Source organism: Sorex fumeus, unplaced genomic scaffold (genome assembly GCF_029834395.1).
Source record: "Sorex fumeus unplaced genomic scaffold, SorFum_2.1 ptg000128l, whole genome shotgun sequence".
Classification (NCBI taxonomy): domain Eukaryota; kingdom Metazoa; phylum Chordata; class Mammalia; order Eulipotyphla; family Soricidae; genus Sorex; species Sorex fumeus.
The window spans coordinates 9,956,766-9,978,357 of record NW_026606185.1 but is presented as its reverse complement, the minus strand read 5'-3'; the positions used below and the strand labels follow the sequence as shown (position 1 = coordinate 9,978,357).

At 45.5% G+C, this 21,592-nt stretch overlaps 1 protein-coding gene across 1 annotated transcript in view; it reads right to left on the bottom strand.

Moving 5' to 3' along the window:
• GRB10 (growth factor receptor bound protein 10) overlaps positions 1-21,592 on the bottom strand; it is a 182,496-nt gene that overhangs the window by 61,145 nt on the left and 99,759 nt on the right. Inside the window, exons 4-5 of the mRNA XM_056137982.1 lie at positions 5,176-5,389; positions 2,401-2,542 (exon numbers count right to left, since the gene is read on the bottom strand). Coding sequence (XP_055993957.1) covers positions 2,401-2,542; positions 5,176-5,389 — 356 coding nt within the window. The remainder of the gene's footprint in view (positions 1-2,400; positions 2,543-5,175; positions 5,390-21,592) is intronic.

Here is a 21,592-nt window from a genome sequence, read left to right as displayed (position 1 = left end):
ACTGAACGCCTCCTCCGCAGCCCACAGCTTTCCTCTCCCCACTCCTGTACTGCTGGGAGCCCCGAAAGGTTTGCCACACTCTTCCCCCAGAGACAGCATTCTCACTGGGGTCTGCACAGGCAGGGGCCCACAGGGCATGTTCATGCTACCAAGTTCCACAGTCCCTGAAGGCTCCCCAGTGAACACATACACGCACATATGCACGCGTGCGCGCGCATGGCTGCCTGTGACTTTGCATGCAAAGAAAAGAAACCGCTGGCTTCTTCCTCCTTCAAGAAAGTGGAAAAGCAAGTGCAAGACCCTGCTGGCAGCAGCTGCCACAGGGTGGGGGGCATGGCGCCCACCCAGAGTGGCCTGGTGAACACGACAGCCACGTGACAAATGGAAGGTGAAGACCAAAGGTCAGACGCCGGGCCCAAGAGACAGTTTAGAGGACTCAGCGTGCAGAAGGCGGCCCAGAGTCAGTTTTTGGTATCACATGATCCCCCGAACATGGCTGGGAAGAGCGCAGGCCCCCAGCACTGCTGAGATGCATGGACTGAGAAATGGCCCCAATGCCGTGAAAACGAGAGAAGCACAGCTCTGAGCAGTTAGTGCTCAGTGGAGTTTCTCTGGGCCTGAATATCAGCATGGGGCAGGAGAGGCAGATGCCGACAGAGTCAGACTCTGAGACCCAGTGCAGGCGGGATTCTGGGTTTCCTGATTCTGCCTACACAAAGGACAGTACGTGGGCCTGCAGGTCCCTGTTCCGGCAGAACACAGTGAGGCCAGCCAGATAAGATTTTCACAGTCTTATTTTAGGATGGCAGCTTCAGAAATAGCTCAGTGACCAATCCACAGACAGCTTGTCTGGACCCTGGAAGCAGAAGGTCAGAGGGAGGCAGACGACCCACACGGACGTCAGGCATGTGATGAAGGGCTTCTGGCCCTGAGGCAGGGACACTTGCCTCACCTCTAGGGGCTGCTGGACAGCGTGGCCCGCAGCCTGTTCTAGAGGTGGAGGTGTGACGTCAGGATGGAGACACGGCTAGGAGGCGGATGCTTAGAGGAAAGTCTCTGTCCCAAAAAGCGCAGACCCCGTGTGGCACAGAGCAGGTAGGCTGCGGAGAAGCCTGGTGTAAACCACACATGAGGTGGGCAAGCGTGGGGGATGCAAAGGGAGCAGGAGAATCAGTTCTGGGCATTCGAGAAAGAACGCTATGCAATAGAAATATGGGAAGGATCCAGGAAGCAGCTAGTTTAACGTGGCTGAAATGACGGGAGCTGGATTCTGACTTCAGTTCCCACCTCAGCCCTGGTTTTCATCCAGGTCACACTTTGCCTTGCCACTCCCATCAGGTCATTCACCCTGCACTGACAGATTCTCTTCAAAGCCAGAAATGTGCCACAGAAACTCTTCTACCTACACTGCACTCAAGTCCAGTGGCCTGAGAAAAACACGTCCCTTCCGGTTCATCACTCATCATTCAGCATTAGTAAGTAAAATGGGTTCTGGTACTGATTCCCACACGGGGGAAGAGGGATGTCTCAACACACCTGCCAAAAACTCTCAGACACAAAGAGGGTCACCGGACATTCAGCCCAGCCCAGCGCAAGCCACGAGGAGCAGCTCTGCCCCAATCTCACATCCGACGCTAAGTCCAACCCGTGTTGTGACCTGTGTTTTCTACCTCCTCTGAAAATAAATCTGAAATTTTCAAGACCCTTCTTCAGATGTGACTGACCTGCACTCAGGGGTGCTATACTAAATCACAGGTTTATTATGAAAAGTGATCATGAAGGAGAAGCCAGTTGGGAGAGACGCAGAATGGGGGATGAAGGAAAACACAGCTCTCCTACGCCCTCTGCTGGTGTAGCAGCCTCCAGGCCGGCGCAGGTCTGGGTCATCTCCAGGCAAGTCCTGCTGTACTTTACAGAGGGGCACTGCCCTTAGTGACGCATTCCACCTAGAGTGTCACTCCCTCCCGCTAGGGGAGGTTTAGCAGCAATCCAAAAGCCACCCCTTAAACACAACAAAAACCATCTTTAGGGCTTTCAATGCTTAGAAACTATAAATATTTTGGAAGTTGTGAGTCAGAAACCATGAACTCATGACCAATATATACTTTTCATCACAAATTTGGGTAATGGGGATGATGAGCTGTGGAATGTTTTCTGGGAACCAATAAAATTCATATGTAAGTAGTGAGTCATAGTCTGATACAATTTTTGGTATTTTTTCTTATAAAATACAGATATACCATGGAATTCTGCACAATAAATTAGAAAGCTGCATAAAGCAATAAGTAGCAAGAGAATTAAGAATCACATAATCTCCTTTCTTTCCTCAGAGTCCTGAGTTAGCTTGTCTGTCCGGGAGCCCAGCCAAGCAAGGCCAGGCGCCTAGGGGAATGAGCTCACCTGTTTCGCAGCAGCCTGGCCGGGAGGAAGGGAGCTGGGGGTGAGCACAGGGGGGCTCCCAGGGTCACAGAGCTCAGGGAAAGGGTTGGGGATGGCCGGCAAAGAGGAGGTTCGAAACTGCTGGTCTTCTTCTTGCAGGCGCCTGGAATAGAGAGAAAGACATGTCCAAATCTCCCAGTCACTGAGGGGTACAGCTTACACTCCGAGAACTGCCCCAGGGACCTGTTCATTGGAGGCCCATTCACAACTGCTCAAGATTAGATGCAAACCTGACGTCCGTTCTATAGAAATAAATAAAAGGTACCCTATTCACACAACGAAATATTGTCCAGCCTTAAGATAGAAAGAAATCCTCACTTGATATTCAAGAACTTGAGGCCTTTATGCTCAGTAACATCAACCAGACACAAACTGACAAATCTTGTATGGTCCCACTTCTTTCTAACAAGTACGGTAACTAGTCCAATCCATAGAAAATAGAATGGCAGATCCCAGGGAGTGGAGTATGATGGAGAGTTAATTTAATGGACATAGAATTTCAGTTTTGCCAGGTTAAAGATTTCTAGAGTGGGACTAAAGAGATAGTACAGCTGATAAGGTGCTTGATTTGACTCAGCCAAACTGGGTTCAATGACCAGCATTCTATATGGTCTCCTGAGCACTGTTGGGAGTGATCACTGAGCACAGACCTAGGAGTTAGCCTCAGGCACTGCTGGATGTGGCTTAAGAACAAAATATAAAAATATTATAGAAATGTTTTCAACAATAATCTGATAATATGAAATACCATGTAACTATAGTATACATGGTTGAAATGGGAAATGAACTTGTGCTGTGCTACTTTACCACAACAAAAAGTTTTAAAAAAGAATTTAGATTCTTTCATTCACAAAATATCTAGAGGCAAGATGCCCAGTCATCATAATTCATGTACTTGGAGGATCAGAGCGATAGCACAGCAGGTAGGGCGTTTGCCTTGCACGTGGCTGACCTCAGTTCAATCCCCAGCATCCCGTTTGATCCCTAAGCACCACCAGGAGTAATTCCTGAGTGTAGGGCCAGAAGGACCCGTGAGCATAGCCAGGTATGGACCCCGAAAAAGCAAAGGGCAGAAAAACCTATCCCCCCAAACATGCAAAAATACAACTACTTGACATTTTCTCTAAATAATTAACCAGTTCTGTTCAACCAGTAGTTGATAAGTTAAGAGCTTTTGAGAAAAAAACATATTTCTATTAAAATTTTTATTGAGTTTTTGTCTGGGGCTCATAGCAGGTAGTGCTCAGGGACTTATTCCTTGCTCTTAACTCAGTGATCACTTCTGGCGGGCTCTGGGGACAAGGTACTGGGGATCAAACCTGGGCTGACTGCATGCAGGGCAAAGTCCCGACCTACTGTACCTCTCAAGCCCCCAAATTACTATTTACCAGTGACTGAAACATTTACCCTACACATGGATATAGTTAAGTGTCTCCATATGCTCTCATCTTTACTGTGGAATGAATGCATTTATGCGCAAAGGTTGTGGACAATAGATTATTGGAAATAAATACTTTAGTGATCCTCCCTGGAGCACAAAAGCCTGTGTTTGTCACTTCAAAAATATCCCACTGTCCCCGCTCATAGCATTGAAAGCCACTCGTGAATCTGTACCCTTATCTCCTCACAGACATCCTATCTTCCTTTTCCCAAGAATGCATATCACCTGTCATACAACTAAGAAAACCAAACATGGGACGACAAATCAGATGCAGTGATAAAAATAAAAGAAATATCAAGTTCAACATGGAAGCATAAACAATGCAAAATGCTTTATGTTTTCTCTTCTGTGGGGAGAAACATTTGCTGGCAGGTTTCTATACAGACCCCTAGAGCTTTCTAAGAGATCCTACTCCTGTCAAAGAATGAAACCACAAGTACAGGAGAAGTAATCAGACTTGTGAAATTCAGGCAGAGAGTGTGCAGAATAATTAGAGCCCACCCAAAGGTGCTTGGGGAGGCTCAGGACCACTTATGACAGTGCTCAGGGGCCACTAGATGGTCCCAGTGGAGCTTGGAGGTCACGAGGTCCACACTCTGGGTAGTTCAGGAGGTATGTGGGGACCAGGACTGTACAAGTCAGGCATACATTTACCACTCCAGCTATTCCACGGGCCCAAAAGGCCTAACACTGAGAAGTCTCTTGCTCAGGCCAGGGAGGGCGTGTTCAGCAGCAAAGCACATGCAAGGCATGCAAGACATCAGGAAGGAAAACCTAATGGAAAGAATGAACTGTGGGTGATCGAGATCTACTGATGTGAGTTTATCAGCTTATAATGAATGTACCACTGCTGAGGACACTGCTACTAGAAAACTGTGCATATGTAGGGACAGGAGTTATGTGGGAAACTCCATCTTCTTTATGCTGAGTCTAGAACAGTTTTTTAAACAGTCCTCAAAAGAAAAAAGTGTCATGGCCTGAGACCGCTCAAAGGGCTGACGCATGTGTTGTGTGTTGGAGGCTCCCAGGGAGAGCCCTGGCATCCCAGGGTCCCATAAGCGTGTCTTGGTGGCTCCCCCAGCAGCACAGCGCCAGGCTGAGTCCAGATGGGAGACTCTCGGCGTCTGTGGCCGGGCTATGGAGCCTTGCTTCACTGACCCACACAGCTCTCCTAGTGCCATCGGGCAGGGCAGCTGCTCCTGATCATTGCAGCATCAAGCCAGGCACCAAGTCTGCCCCAGCACCGCAGCTCAGCCTGCCACGGCTCCCGCTCACAGCGGAGGTTCAGGCCGCACCTGACAGCGAGGATGTGCACGGGCTGGGAGCGCTGCACCTTCGGCCGGGGGGACGCCAGTGGGAGGCAGGGCCTGGCTCCTGCCGGCAGCCGGCTGCGGGCCTGCGGGCTCTGCAGAAGGGGCACCGTCTCTGACTGCATGCTACAGGCGGAGTACAGGCTCTCCATGGATGCATTCATGTCATTCACCAGGGCTTCCAGGTCCACGTCATCCTCTGGACATAGAAAGGCAAAAGCAGAAAGTCAGAAAAATCAAATGAAACACTTTAGTAACAAGAGAGCACTTTAATATCTAAGTTTTATCTATAATGCAAACTCACCGTTTAATATAGCTGAGGTCTGAAAAGAACAACTGAGAACAGTATAAACGTGTGCAGACCTATATGTGGTCTTCATTAATATCTGCTGACATTTCTGGAGCAGTTCAAGAATGACAGTCCAGCCCCCTAAAGAGACTCCCCTCCCCCCTCCCCCCCCCCCACCCCCACACACACACACATCTCTGCTTGACTCTCTCTGGGACGAGCAGCCTCAGCTGCACTCAAGGCCAGTGGACCTAGGTCAGTTGTGAACAGTGAGTGCGGATCAGTCCAATTCTGAGTTCCCTTAAAGAGAGATTAAAAAAAACCAACAGTACAGAGACTGCAGAGATCGAGCGACGTGCTATGTGCCTGCAGTACAGACTTGGCATGAGGAGGCCTAGCACTGCTAGTGCTGGGAGTAGCCTCTGTACACTGGGTGTGGCCCCAAAGCAAAAACAAGCCAGGGAACAAAATGAAACAAAGACAAGAACAGAGCCCAACACGAACAGCGCTTCTGCCACTAAGGCCTCTGAGCGGAGCCAGCATTGCCCAAAGCCCCAGAGATAAGCTGCCAGGGCTACTGACAGCTCCTCGGCTCCACACGCCTCACCTCTGCCCCCTGCTGGCCCAAGAGCCAGGAACACCAGGGTAACAGACAGAGCGCCAGAGAATGACCAAAAAAACAAAACAAAACAAAACAAAACAGAGAAATGTGTATGCAGCCCAAGGGGAACTAGGTCAGGTCTTCTAGAGTTCTGGATAGGTGATTCTTAGTCAGAACTAGCACTTCCGTTTGGAAAAGCGGAGCACTTCCCATTACTTTGATGGCATGAAGACTGCCAGGCCCCAAGAATGAGGGAATTGAACCCTGAGATTTTGGGTCTCTAGCTCTGTCTCACCTGCCTTTTCTCTGAGGAGTCCTGACTGATACACATCGGGGCTGCAACTCAGACCCCAGCATTTCGAGGTGTGGGAGGGAGGGCCAAAGGGAGGGAAGGAGATAAACTCAAACTGGACCCATGGAGCTCAGTTTCCTCTCTTGGGTCTAGCTGTACCCGGCAGGAGGAATCTGTGAAGCTTTTCTACACCCTACAATAACTTTGTTTAACATCTATGTTCATGGAAGCACTCAGTCCTATAGCCAGAATATGGAAACAACTCAAGTATCCAACTACAGCTGAATGGATGAGGGGCTGTGGCACATATACACCACAGAATACTACGCAGCTGCAAGAAAAGATGCAATCATGCAATTTGCTAAAATAGAAGGGCATCAGCACTGTAGCACAGTCCTGTAGTACCGTCCTCCCATTATTCATCGAAGGGCATCAGACTGAATAAAATTAATTAGAAGAGGTACAGACACAGAATGATCTCTGTCATGTGGGATATAATGATACATTATAAGGGAGTAACAAACTGCCAGACATCAGAAGGTGAGAGCTGGTCTATAGAACTGTGCTTGGGGTTGGAGGCACAGTGTAGGGAAACAGGGAGGAGAACGGATGGAAATGGGGAGGAGAATGCAGGGCTAGGGAGGAGGATGGAGAGGGTCTTTGGGATACTGAGGAAAGAAGCAGGCACTGGGGGTGGGGGTGATGCGTAGAACTATCATGAGTAGTATAAATTATGGTACCACAATTAAAAACTAATCAACATAAAACAACTAAGCTTAAGTCAGTTTGACTTTATTTCCCTGATTTTTTTACTCCTATTACTTGTATCAATGTGTGGATAATACAAACTCTTGTTTTCCCTGTGTTTCACGTCTTTTTACTAAGCCCAAATGCTGGAGAGTCATATTAATGCAGTCCTTTCAAAGTCACGTAACTCATAGTCTCATTTCTCATCTGGCTGTCTCTAACTGGTAGTTATTTAACAAACAGAGGCTCAGGGCCCCAAAGTGTCTGGCGTTCACCCTACCCAAGCCAGATGGGAATGCAGACAGGATGCAGGAATACTTACTGACATCATACCACCCTCCTATTGCTGCCTCTGAGCCTGGAAAAAAGGTTCCAGGTCTTTGATTCTGGTTTCTACAATTCTCAAGTGGACTGAAAGCAGAGGTACCATGCTGTGGGCCCTGTGAGGGGGAGGCCGTTACCTGCTCTTTAGCAGAGATGCTGTGGGCTCTGGGAGGAGAAGGAGGCGATTATCTGCTCTGTAACAGAGGTACCACACCATGGGCTCTGGGAGGAGGCTGTTACCTGCTTGTAACAGAGGAACCATGCCGCGGGCTCTGGGAGGAAGAGGCCGTTACCCACTCTCTAGCAGAAGTACCATGCCGTGGGCTCTGGGAGGAGGCTCTACCTACTCTCTAGCACAGGTACCATGCTGTTGGATAATACTGGGTTGTCCTTGCTCCTCTGTCAGGGAGCTTAAGGTTTATTGAGCCACTTCCACAACAGTGCAACTGAAGCACGCCCAATTCCATCACATCAAGATCCTCCGTGAGCTATATTGCTAATTCACTACCAGGATCTCACCATTCTACAAAGAAGCAATCACTGATGTCAAGAGAGGGGTTCGGCAGGGTGATACTATTTCACCAAAACTCTTCAGTGCCACCCTCGAGAACATCATGCGACGACTGGAATGGGAAGGAATGGGAGTGAAGATAGATGGTTGGCAACTACACCACCTCCGCTTTGCTGATGACATTGTTTTAATAACACCAAACATCAGCCAAGGGGCACAAATGCTGGCCAACTTTGACCGTGAGTGTGGAAAGGTAGGACTATAGCTGAATCTTACGAAGACAATGTTTATGAGAAACAGCCTCGTTCCTGATGCCCCATTCGCTCTTATCGGGACGACCATCTCTGAATGCAATAGCTATGTATACCTAGGTCGAGAAGTCAACATGACAAATGACCTGGCACCCGAGCTGCGCAGGAGCAAGAGAGCGGCTTGGAATGCCTTCAAGAACATCGAAGAAATAGCTAAGAGGACAAAGAACCTCCGGCTCTGGGCATATCTCTTTGATTCCACTGTTCTTCCTGCATTAACATATGCCTCAGAGACCTGGGCCCTACGCAAACAGGATGAGAACGCTATTCAGGTCTCCCAAAGAAGAATTGAAAGAGCTATGCTTGGAATATCACGTTTCACTCAAATGAGAGAAAGAATCCGGAGTTCTGACATCCGTCGACGATCAAGAATCAGGGACGCTGTCTCATTTGCCAAGGTGTCAAAAATCAGATGGGCTGGTCACGTAATGAGATTTAAAGACGACCGCTGGACTAGAGCTGTTACCGACTGGATTCCACGGGATGTCAAAAGAACGCATGGCCGCCCACCTACCAGATGGTCAGACTTCTTCATCAAGATCATGAACGATTGGTTTGAGGCTCTTCATGTTCCCAGAGCGAACAGATGCCATTGGGCTACACTAGCACGCGACAGGGACAAATGGAGACATTACTGGCGCTCGCTTGAGCAAATCGACGGCTAACGGGAAGTGATTAAGTGACTAATAATCCTATATTGCTTTTCTCTTTTCTTTATATCATTTACATGGTTTATTTAGCAATGTCCTTTTTGTATAGACACAGGAAGACAGCTGATGCTATGCTATGAAACATGGGAGTTAATTGACTCCTAAATAATATTTACTCCTGGGCATCCATATTTACTTGGCTTAAGCCTCAGTTGCCCTTAGTTCCTAGCACTCTAAGAGCAGGATTCCGAAGAGGGACTGGATGGACCAAGGGCAAGCTGTAAGCTACACTGGCACTGAAATGGGCCAGGCCAAGCACCATAATACTTAACTATAAGAGCATGGTCATGGAACAAACTCTGTCATGACCCAAAAAACAAGTAATTGAGTAAGGACCCTACTGGGGTTAGGAAAGACTAACCTGGCCTGAGGACTGTCGTCTGGAATATATAGTGAGATGTCCCCAGGAAGAGCAAAACTTTAAGTTTAATATAGATCTTACTGTTCACACAAAATGACATTGCTAGAAATAATATAAGAAGTAAATTTACTATGAGTTTAAATGGATTACTAGCTGAGGAAAGGAGAAAGCAATATACCCTGGATGGAATCCCGCCCTTGAGCAGATCTCCTAGTAAGCTGGAGTAATCTGCTCAAATGAGATTTTGTCTTTGAGTTAATATCCTGAAGGAGAGGCTTTACATCTCTTTGTTGTTATGATAATGTTCAAGCCCACCTTTGTATCCCCACCCTTCATGATTTCTATATAACTATTCTGGTAAGGGGTAAAGGGAACTAGATGCTGACAAGGAGATGTTGAAGATACTGGGGACTAGATGTTGGGGACAAGAAAGTCAGGTCAAGATGCTGAGGACTAGACACTGGAGACTAGATACTGGGGATGAGAAGGATGACAATGAGATGCTGAAGATGAGGAGGAAAACTGAGACTTTAAAGGAGGCTCTGGGACTAGAAGGAGAACCAGATGAGACGATGACTGGAAGTAGAGGACTATGAGGCAATATCAAGACAAGGAAGAAGAGATAACGAAGGAGAGGAATTGTTACAAGGAGACTTGTATGACAGAACTCTGATGATCAAAACTACAATTATGACTGCGCCTAAGGGGAGAGATGGGACTGCAGGGCGGGGGCGGGGGGGAGGAGAGAGAAATAAACTGTCTACAGACCATCTTAGAGCCGGTTCCTGTTTCTCCAGTCCCCCATCTTCCGCCTGGGGAGGCGGCTCTCTGCCACTGAACGCTTGAGTTCTGCGTGTCCTGCGTGCAGGCCATTGCACATCGCTGTGGGCTCTGAGGAGGAGGCTGTAACCTGCTCTGCTGTAGAGGTACCATGTTGTGGGCTCTGTGAGGTGAAGCTCTTATCTATGTTCTAGAAAAGTCCTGGAATGTGGGAACCACACTGTAAAGGGCTACTTATTAGCTCCATTTCATTCCTTACAAAACAATATAAAATAGGGCCACTTAGTCTGGATGGCCTGCTAAATCCCACTGGAATTAACAAACTAGGTAACATACAGATACCAAGAAGCAAATCGTGAATTTGAAAAAAATGTTTGTAACTACTGATTTTATCTCAAGAAATAAGTTCAAAGATCTTTCCAGAAACCTTGCTTGCTTCCCTGCCTCCCCTGACTGCACCCCCCAACAAATACAGAACACCCCCAATTTCCCTACACACAGACACACTCCTCCAATGCCTCAATGCCTTCAAAGAGTTTCTCTGGTCTCAAGGAAAGAATCTAACAGGACAAGAAAAAGCAAGGACAAAAACAAAGTTTGGAAGCAGAAGGGTATTAAAGGGTGTTGCGAAGTGGGAGACGCAGAGGTGGGGTGCAGAGAGAAGGGCTGCGGGGTGGTCAGTGCTAAGCACAGGTCAGGGTGTCTTTGGAAGACTGATTAGGGGCAGGGTGTAGTCTGGGAAGACTTCGGTACAGAGAGGGCCAGGACTCCCGCCTACTTTAGTCCTGAATAACAGTGCTGGAAGATTCCTGAGGAGACCTTGAGGAGCAAGGGTTGGGGCAGGGGGATTTTCGGAAATGACACCCTGACTCTGGTGGTCAAAGGAAGAGGGAAACAAAGGACAGGAGGCTGCTGAGAAGCAGCGAGAAGACACCAGGCCCTGCCAGCACTAAGAGCTCAGCCGGGAGGGAGAGGCGGGGAAAGGAGGGGTGAATCAGGGAAGGGAGCAGGAAACGAACCCTTCCTGTGCCCTGGCTCCGTGGGGACTGTGTTTCTGACATGGTGTGGGGAAGAAGAGAAGAACGACACTGCCATGCGCAAGTAATGAGCAGTGAAATACCACAAAGGACCAAAGTGGTGAATGAGCAACTTAACAGCTGCCATGCACTGAACAGTAAACACTTCCCCGAGATCACCAGAGTCAGGAGGGAAACTCTTACTCAGAGTTGGGTGGGAGCGGGGGGAGTAAATGAGACAAAGGGGAATTAATGAAGAACAGGCAGAACAGAAACCAAGACCCCTCAAATGGATTGTATGTACGTGCACGGTGCCCTCATGTAGGCAAGTCCTTGGGCATAGGATGAAAGGATGAAAACTGGATAATGGTTGTCCACAGAGAGACAGCTGCTCAGGCAGAGACTTCAGCTATTTGAGATATCAAATAGTCTTTCAAAGGAAGATTATACTGGAGCTGACATATTTGAGGCTTTCACCAGTGTGGGACTGGATCCATGGCAATCCTTACAATGCTCCTCATCTGCTATATTCATATTTGGCTGGTACCGAAAAGTTGTTTAGATGCTATAAACAAGTACAAACAGTAACCTAACCAATCATTTTAACAATTCAATATATATAGTGGGGGGAGTTGCACCTAGAAGTGCTCAGGGTTTACTCCTGGCTCTGTGCTCAGGAATCACTCCTAGCAAAGCTCAGGGAATCACTGGTAATGCCAAGACTGAACCTAGGTCAGCTATGTGCAAGGCAAGTACCTCCCCCACTGTACTATCTCTCTGGCTCACAGCTCAATAATTCCATCCCAGCTGGCCATTTCAGAATCATTCTATGTACATACCAAGTTAATTGCACATACCAAATGTACTGCCACTAGCAACCTGACCTTCAGTCCTGTACTCTGGGGCCTGGACACTCCCAGGCAGTTAAAGGGCACCCTCCCGGGCAGTGGTCCTTACTGGTTTAAAGGCCAGTCGTGACACTGCTTTCTTCCCACTTCAGAGATCAAAAGAGAAAATTGTGTTCCTGCTGACAGACTTCTTCCAAGAAAATGCAATGCTCTGATTCCCAAGGGTGCCATTTCACTTGAATCAGTTTCCAGAACCCTGGCTGGGGGGTGGCACGCACGGTCTGCTTCCTTCTTTCTGCTCCTTCTCTGGACAACCAGAGCATTACTGGGTCTCCAGAGCTGGTTTATAAGAATGCAAAGCAATTTCAATATTTTTTTAAAGTGAATCTAAGTGTGAACTGGGTGACAAGATAGAAATGCAATGTAGCACTGTAGCACTGTCCTCCCATTGTTCATCGATTTGCTTGAGCGGTCACCAGTAACATCCTACAACAAATTGTGAGACTTGTTGTTAGTGTTTTTGGCATATCAAATAAAATCGTGGGTAGCTTGCCAGGCTTTGCTGTGCGGGCGAGATACTCTCAGTAGCTTGTCGGGCTCTCCAAGAATGGCAGAGGAATCGAACCCGGTTTGGCTGCGTGTAAGGCAAACGCCCTACAGCTGTGCTATCACTCCAGCCCAGAAATGCAATGTAAGGCGTTAAAATGTTTTAATTCTCCTCTTAGGTGGGCTATTTATGAAATTACTCTCTGCTTTAATAAGTTTCACTGTCACTGTCCTCCCATTGTTCATCGATTTGCTCAAGCGGGCCCAGTAACATCTCCATTTTGAGACTTGTTGTTACTGTGTTTGGCATATTGAATATGTCAGGGTAGCTTGCCAGGTTTTGCTGAGGGCATGATACTCTCAGTAGCTTGCCGGGCTCTCCGAGAGGGGTGGAGGAATCAAACCCGGCTCGGCTGGGCTGGCTGCATGCAAGGCAAATGCCCTACTGCTGTGCTATCGCTTCAGCCCAACTTTCACTGTGAATCTGTTAAAGCAAATCAGTTGACTAACTTTACTTTGTAGGTCACAATTTTCACGAATCAGCTCAACCACTACCTCAAAGCTGCTTATTTTCCACTGCCCTTGAGCAAAACCCAAAAACCAAACATTTTTAATCACCAGGTATCAAACTCAGAGCCTAATACCTACAAGATAGGTAATTTTACCTCTGAGCTAATAGTGAGCACCCCCACTCCCACCCATCCGGAATAAAAAAACCTTTTAAAATTTTAAAAGTCTATTCCAGGATAAACTTTAAAATTTCCTGTGGGGTCAATTAGCATTTTATCTGTTTAGGTAACAAAATACCTTTGTGCTATGTAATTTTTAAATAATTTTATTCTTTATTATATAAAATTATTATTCCCAAAAACTAAAAAGAATTTTACATGACTGATTCTAAAGGACACATCATAAGACACTCCCTACCCATTTTCCATAATTATCACACCATATTTGATGGGGTTCAGACAGTAGGCAACATATCATAGATGGAAATTTTATATATATGCCTTTCAGAGAGCCTGGCAAGCTCCCTGTGGCGTACTCGATATGCCAAAAACAATAACAATAATGGGTCTCATTCCCCTGACCCTGAAAAAGCCTCCAATACAGCAGTTTCAGTGGGAAAGACGAATAAGGAGAGACTGCTAAAATCTCAGGGCTGGGACGAATGGAGATGTTACTGGTGCCCACTAGAGTAAATCGATGAACAAGGGGATGACAGTGACAGTGACAGTGATTCTGAAGGAAGCACTTCCCCACATTCTATAACAAAATTTTGGGGCTGGGGGGTGGGGGAGCGGGGAAGGAGCAGCAAGCAGTGCTCAGGGGCTCCTCCTGAGTCAGGGCTCTGGGGTACAGAAATGAAAGCAAGGTCAGCCCCAGGCAAGGCAAGGTACACAATTCCTGAACAGGCTCTCGGCCTCACAGCCAGCCTTTCCTGTGAGTCTTACTCCACTAAGACATTCCAGTTCCTGCAAATACTCCCCAGGTTCCTGTTCCATGAGACTTTCTGACAGATGCAGTGACTGTGTAAATTCATGGGGTTCAACCTGCCCAGTGGTGAGAATCTATCTGCAGGGTCTTATGAGTGGAAGGATAAAATAAACAGGGCACTAACAAAGCAGATGTTTCAGGATATGAATGCTAAGATTAACTTCCTATTCTGGGCTAACTTGATGCTAAAATATTTGCCAGGAGACCGCCCTTCTAAAGAAATATGGAAAGTAAAGGGCCAACTATTCTAAACATCGAATTTCACTTCACACAGATTGATGAGGATATGGTTACTACACAAATATAGGTCAGACAACACAGCTATAAATCAAGTTATTAATAGCTATTTTCCTTCCTTAAATAACCTGACCCAAGGCTGGTACTGACTTCTGTCCAGTGTCTGAATAGCTCATCTGATCTCAAATTCACAAGCATACCTACTCTCACTGTCAGGCTACCTTTGTTCTAAAATAGACACAAACATAGTCAAACACATTCCTGTTTGACTCATAGATTAATCTGGATGAATAACACATAAATCAAGACTCCAAGAGGTGGCCTATCAAGCAGCCTCCTGCAGGCCAGGGAAAGGTGGGTCCATAGAACTGACTGTCCTGACACCGCCCACACCCTGCCCAGGTCTGCTGCCCACCGAATGTCTTCTCTGATCAACGGCAAAGCTGACACTACACTCAGAGAAATGCTACCTATGCGAGGTGCTCAGACAGACCATTAATTAGCACTGTCTTTTCTTCACAAACCCAAGGAAGCATCCGTACAGAGGGAACGTTTCCCAGTTCCCACTTTTCATACAAGTCACATTTTTATATGAAAAATTTAATTGTTTTTGAAAACTATTAATTTACCCCCATCACTAAAAAAAAATTCTTATTTATTTTTTAACTGAATCACAGTGAGAAACAGTTACAAAGTAGCTTGTGATTACACTTGAGTCATATCATGTTCTAACACACCTGTCCTTTCGACAGTGTACTTTTCCACCACTGATGCCCTTACTTTCTCTTCCTGCCCCCTCCACCAGTCCTCCCCACCATGGAAGCCCTTTTTTCTCTCTCTCCCCTCCCCTGCCCCCTTTCTCTCTCTCCCTCCACCCCCTTTTGGGCATTATGGTTTGTAATACAGATACGGAAGGGTTATCATGTATATATCATATATATGTATATATACACATATATATATATATCTCTCCCTTTACCTACTTTCAACACTCTGTTCTTATCTGGGGTGATCATTTCCAACTATTACTGTCATACTGGTCCCTTCTCTATCCTATTCTAACATAAAGAAATTATGGTACACCTGCACAGTGGAATACCATGCAGCTGTTAGGAAAAATGAAGTCAGAAATTTGTTTATAAATGAATGGACATGGAGAGTATCATGCCGAGTGGAATGAGTCAGAAGGAGAGGGACAGATATAGAATGAGTGCATTCATTTGTGGGATATATAAAAAAAATAGTATGAGACTAATATTTAAAGCCAGGGAAAACATGGCCCAGGAGGACCGGTCAATGGTTAGAAGCTACCACAAGTGTGTGTGTGTGTGTGTGTGTGTGTGTGGTGGGGGGGGGGCGCAGAGGAAAGTTAGGAAAGTCACATTTTTAAGTAAAGATGACAGTGAGACAGAATGGACTTACAATGCCGAAACATTAGGGTAATGAATTAAGAGTAGATTTTATGCCTGACAAAAAAAGTCGATGTATTTGTAGAGGTGACGATTCATTCATCATTCATTCATCATCCTGTTATTCATCGATTGCCTCGAGCAGGCCCCAGTAACGTCTCTTTCATCCTAGCCCTGAGATTATATTCAAGGCTATTTAGGAGAATGAGACCCATCATTGTTACTGGTATTTGGCATATTTGGTACGCCACGGGGAGTTTGCCAGACTCTGCCCTGTGGGCAGGCTACATTCGATAGCCTGCAAGTTTGTCCAAAGTAGGAATGAGACAATAAGATGTCATAAAAAAAGTTCTGATAAGATGTGGTGACGATAGAAGAAATATTTTGGTCTTTCTCCTGAGTGTGCAGCTCCTGAAATCTTTTTAATTTCCAAGAAATCAGGAGTAGTGGGAGCGACTTTTAGTATAGTATCTGGTCTTTGTTGTTACTCCAGAAATAGTTACAAAGCTATTATTAAGGTGAAAGGAGTTTCCTTTGTTATTCATAACAAGCCCCTTTCAACCACATCAGAGTTGCAGAAAGTGAGGTACTTTTTTTTTAAAAATTTTTATTAGTGAAACACCATGAGGTACAGTTGTAGACTTACAAGTTTTTGTGCTTGGGTTTCAGTTATACAATGATCGAGTACGCATCCCTCAACCAGTGCCCATTCTCCACCACCACTAATCCCAGTATCCCTCCCCCCCCTCTCCATCCCCCCATCCCACCCTGCCTCTGTGGCAGGGCATTCTCTTGCTCTCTCTCTCTCTCTCTCTCTCTCTCTCTCTCTCTCTCTCTCTCTCTCTCTCTCTCTCCCGTCCCCTCTCCTTTTGGATGCCGTGGTTTGCAAAAGAGACATTGAGTGGCAATCATGTTCGGTCTATAGTGTATTTTCAGCATGCATCTCCCATCCTGGGCGGATCTTCCCAGCATCCTTTATTTGGTGCGCCCTTCTCTCTCTGAGCTGCCTTTACCCCTAGAGTGTGCGGCTGGCCTCCAAGCCATGGAGTAAACCTCCTGGTATTTATCTCGGCTATTCTTGGGTGTTAGTCTCCTATTTTGTTACTTTATGTTCCCCAGATGAATGTAATCTTTCTATGTCTGTCCCTCTCTTTCTGACTCATTTCACTTAGCATGATGCTTTCCACGTAGTACCACTTGTATGTAAATTTCATGACTTCATCTTTTCTAACAGCTACATAGTTCTCCATTGTGTAGATGTACCAAAGTTTCTTTAACCAGTCATCTGTTCTTAGGCACTCAGGTTTTTTCCAGATTCTGGCTATTGTAAATAGTGCTGCAACGAACAAACAAGTGCAGATGTCTCTTCAACTATACTTTTTTGCCTCTAAGTGAGGTACTTTTTGGAGAGCAGCCAGATAAACACAGAAAGGGACTGGTCGCCAGGAGCCCAGCCATATGATTGGAGGGCTGGAATGTCCAATTCTAGTCAACCTCGGAGAAGAGGGGAGGGTTGGGCACTGCGTTACTGCCATCATATGTGAACATGTCACACAGCTGCATGCTGGGAGAGAAGCCAACCTGGGCAGGATAAGAAAGCCACTTCCCACACTGCCACGATATCACTCCCATGGGGCTGTTCCCAAGCTATGTCCTTTAGAATCAATATAAGAGTAACGTAGTTCATTTGTTCTTTTAAGTACAATTTTGTACCTCCTTTCCTACTGGTCAAAAGTGAATTGGACTCCCTAGAATTAAGGAAGCAAAACCAAAGAAACAAGAAAAAACACACAATTAATAAGGAGGCTTATTTTCAGAATGTGACAACTTCTTTCTGAGAACATTTACTGGTAAGAAATCCTAAAAATCTGGCTGGACAGGACTGGAGCATAGAGACTGCACAGTGAGCCCCTCCTGATGTTTCCCTCTTTATCACAGATAAGGAAGGAAGGAAGGAAGGAAGGAAGGAAGGAAGGAAGGAAGGAAGGGAGGGAGGGAGGGGAGAAGAAGAGAGAGGTAGAGAAGAAAAAGAAAAAGACGACAACAATTCTCCATCATTTTCTATATGTCCCTTGTACGACTGTGTGTGCACACTGTCTGCTTCTTAACTACGCATACTCAACTCAATGTTCCTGTCAGAGATGTGCATGAATTTTCCCTGGAAAAGTCCTAAGCCTAGACAGACTGTCATGTCACCTTAGCCCTACTAAATAAAGTCAGGGACAACTCGTCCCTTTTCTAAAACTGTGCTTTCCAACTTTCAAGCTGTCTCCTTGCCAATAACAACCTTCGTTTTCCATTCAGTTTTTTGGTTCTTTGTTTGTTTTTTAATAAAACCATTATCCAGTTAAATTGACCCTTAGTTATGTAGGTTGCCAAGCAAGAGATCCAATGGGGCAGAGTGTCAGGATGTGAACTCAAATGTAGGCTGTTGGTGTTGGTTTCCCAGTTGATGTTGGAAAGCCGCTTGGTGTGGAGAAAAGCTCTAAGTACTCTGTAGCACTGTAGCAATGTCCTCCCGTTGTTCATTGATTTGCTCGAGTGGGCACCAGTAACATCTCACAACAAATTGTGGGACTTATTGTTACTGTTTTTGGCATATTGAATACGTCACGGGGAGCTTGCCAGGCTTTGCCATGCAGGTGAGATACTCTCGGTAGCTTGCTGGCCATGTCGGCCGCGTGCAAGGCAAATGCCTACTCTCTGTGCTATCACTCTAAGTACTCATACTTTTGAAATACAGAAATTTTCAGTTTGAGAAGATAAAGAATTTTTATTATAATATAGTATCTAAAAAGTTACAAATAGATATGAAAGGTCAAAGGTCTTAGACATTTCTGTTTAGCAAGAACTAAAAATTCAGCCACAAAAGTGTTTAATCTTAAACTATGTACCACCGGTAAGTTTTTTTTTTTAAGCCTAAGTTTAAACAATTTAAATTTTGTGCAAATATAACTCAACATTCTGTTGAATTATACGATAGAATGTTGTGTTATATTTGTACCACTCCTAGGCAATCCAATTACATGAACTTAATTTTTGGTATAAAGATGTCTGGACATAAGTAAGCAAAAGGTCATCAGATATTACAGGATTCCTTTCTATTCTTATTCATGTTTGGATATTCAGCAAATATAAGAGCAAGTTACCTAAATGGAACTCAAATGTGAATTGTAATTCATGTCATAAAAAAGCTCAATGCTTTATTTCAATCAAAGTCAACAGTTTGGGACAAGAAAGTAAAAACATTCTAGAATTAGTAAATTTAGCACCTGCAAATAAATAAACATCACACTGGGGTTAAACATCTGAAACTTCTGACTTTTAGTATTTTCCAGAAAAACTTCACTTTTCCAACTCTGGTGGAAAATGGCATCATCCCCTATTTCACCCAATCCCTACAGACAAGAGAAACTGTCATTTTCTATGTCTGTTAACTGAGAGAATGTGCAGCAAACTGAGTAACAATCTATTAAGAGTTTGGACCAGACTTTTCTCCCCACTACAACATACATCTGAGGAGGAGCGCCACAATCCCACTATTTGATAATTTCATTGACATTCCTTTAAGCATCATTGAACCAAGTAAGATAAAATAAACTGTTTTTTTGTTTTCTTTTTCCTTTTTGGGTGACACCCAGTGATGCTCAGCGGTTACTCCTGGCTCTGCACTCAGGAATTACCCCTGGTGGTGCTCAGGGGACCATATGGGATGCTGGGAATCGAACCTGGGTTGGCTGCATGCAAGGCAAACACCCTACCCACTCTGCTATCGCTTGTTATATGCCTGTCAAGGGGGCAAGCTGGAGGGTGGGAGAGAACCTGGGAACATTCGTGGAAGGAAAGGGACATGTGTGGTGGGATTGGTATTGGAACATTGTGGAAGGAAAGGGACATAGGTGGTGGGATTGTCGTTGGAGCATTTTATGGTTAAAACAACCTCATTATGAACAATTTTGCAAATCACAGTGTCTTACTAAAAATCTTTTAAAAATTAAGAGAAACAAACTTCAAATCCTCCTTAGGCAAGCAAAGTCCAAAGAAGCAGCAGTTTACTGTGCTATCCAGGACCCTGATGACCTCACCCAGGGCTTGATATCTGAGCTGTGAGTCCATATGCAACCTGATAGCCATGAGCAACTACAATCACGAAGGGCTTACTTAACATGTGCCCCTCTGTCTCACGCTGCTAATGAGCTTAAGCCTCAAAATAATGATCCGAGATAGATAATATACTTATTTCGCAGTGAGACAGAAAATTCACTGCTCAACGGCTCAAAGTGCCCCATCTGCAGGCGAGAAGACCCTGATTAGAAGTTGGATCTCTTTTCTTTCAAAGAGGTAATCTTGTTTTGTTGAAAGGAAGGTGTACTCAGCCATGCCCGCTCTGAGGAACTGTGCTCCCGTACGCCACGCCCCAAACAGCACCCTGCCTTGACACGCTTGCAGTGACTGAAGCAGAGGGCCTGGGGGCAGAGCCACCCATCCCTGCCCACCATTAAGTCTTAATTAAGCAATAGTTTTCCTAAAACTCAGAACTCTGTGAACACCCCCAAATACATGGAGACTGACATCATGGTCACGCATGTTTTCTGGTGTACATATGAGAAATGGAAATCTAATGAGAATAGCAGCAGATCAAATTAACCTAGGAAACTAAGTTCTATCAAATAAGCAGTACCTTATAAAACAACATCATGCAGAGTCTCACAACTGACACATTTTATGGCAGCCAAGTCACTGCTACAAAATGCTAGTTTAAACTACAGAAACAAAATATGGATTTTTCACAGCTCATGTTCTTTGTGGATTATTTTTTGCAGCAGAGAGACTCAAGCATGTTTTTAGTGGCCCCCTGCAACATTCAGTGTTTCACACCAAGGGGCTAGGACAGTCATACAGCAGATGCCCTATGCGGCACCTCCCTCTGACCAGGCCAGGGCCAGGAAGAGGCCCCTGTGCCTCCAACCCCTGCGCACCTATGCCACGGCAGTGAGCCCCCCTCCCTTTTTTTAAAACTAGAAACCACAAACTTAAAAAGTGGAGGCTGTTCCTGTATCAGAATGATCGTGAGCCTCTACATCTCTGTACCTGAGTCAAGTGCTCAAGAAATGTTAAGAATCTTTTTGTAAGCATTCAATAGAGAAGACCAATGAGCAGATATTCTGTCTCTAGATGATAAAAAAATAAATGACTCAATTCCTAATGAGACCCCAGAGCCTAACAAAAATGGTAGCCAAGGTTGAGAGTGTGTCCCATCACACAAGATACTTGACTGAATGCCAAGTTGGAGTTCTGGGCACAGTTGTTACTAGACTCTGGGTAGCCTGACAACAGTCTCTGCAAAATATCTTCAGTTATCCATTAATAAATGCTCTTGGGTGAGGTGGGGGTAAGTGCAGGGAAAGGCCTACTCTTCCATCTGCCTGCAGGTCTCTTGTTGATGCTTCAGCTCTCAAGGGTTGGCTTCTTGGTGGGAAAAGAAGGAAATTCAGCAAGGAAAGCAAGACCCTCGGCATCGCCAAGGCCAAGCTCTCTCCCAGGGACTGTCTTGTTTGGGGAGTGTGTTCTGTGGATTCTGGATTCATCCTAGGGATCCAGCAGGCTCTTTAGCCAGTGCAAACACAGCCAGTGCTAACAGAAATTCAACCTAGCCTGGTGTCCTCAAACTAAGCAAATAACCACACTCAATGGCATCATGTAAAGTAGTGTTTTTTAAACATTCTGGACTCACAGAATGTTTTATGTTTTACAATGCTTTCTTTATTTTAGTTCACAGGTTTTAAATTTTCTACAGGGAACATGTAATACTATAAAAAGAAATGGATATTCACACTTGAAATAACTCTGAAGCTCTGAAGAAAGATGACCAAATGAACAGGATTTCAGTACAGGACATGGTTTCTGTTCTTATCAACCAACA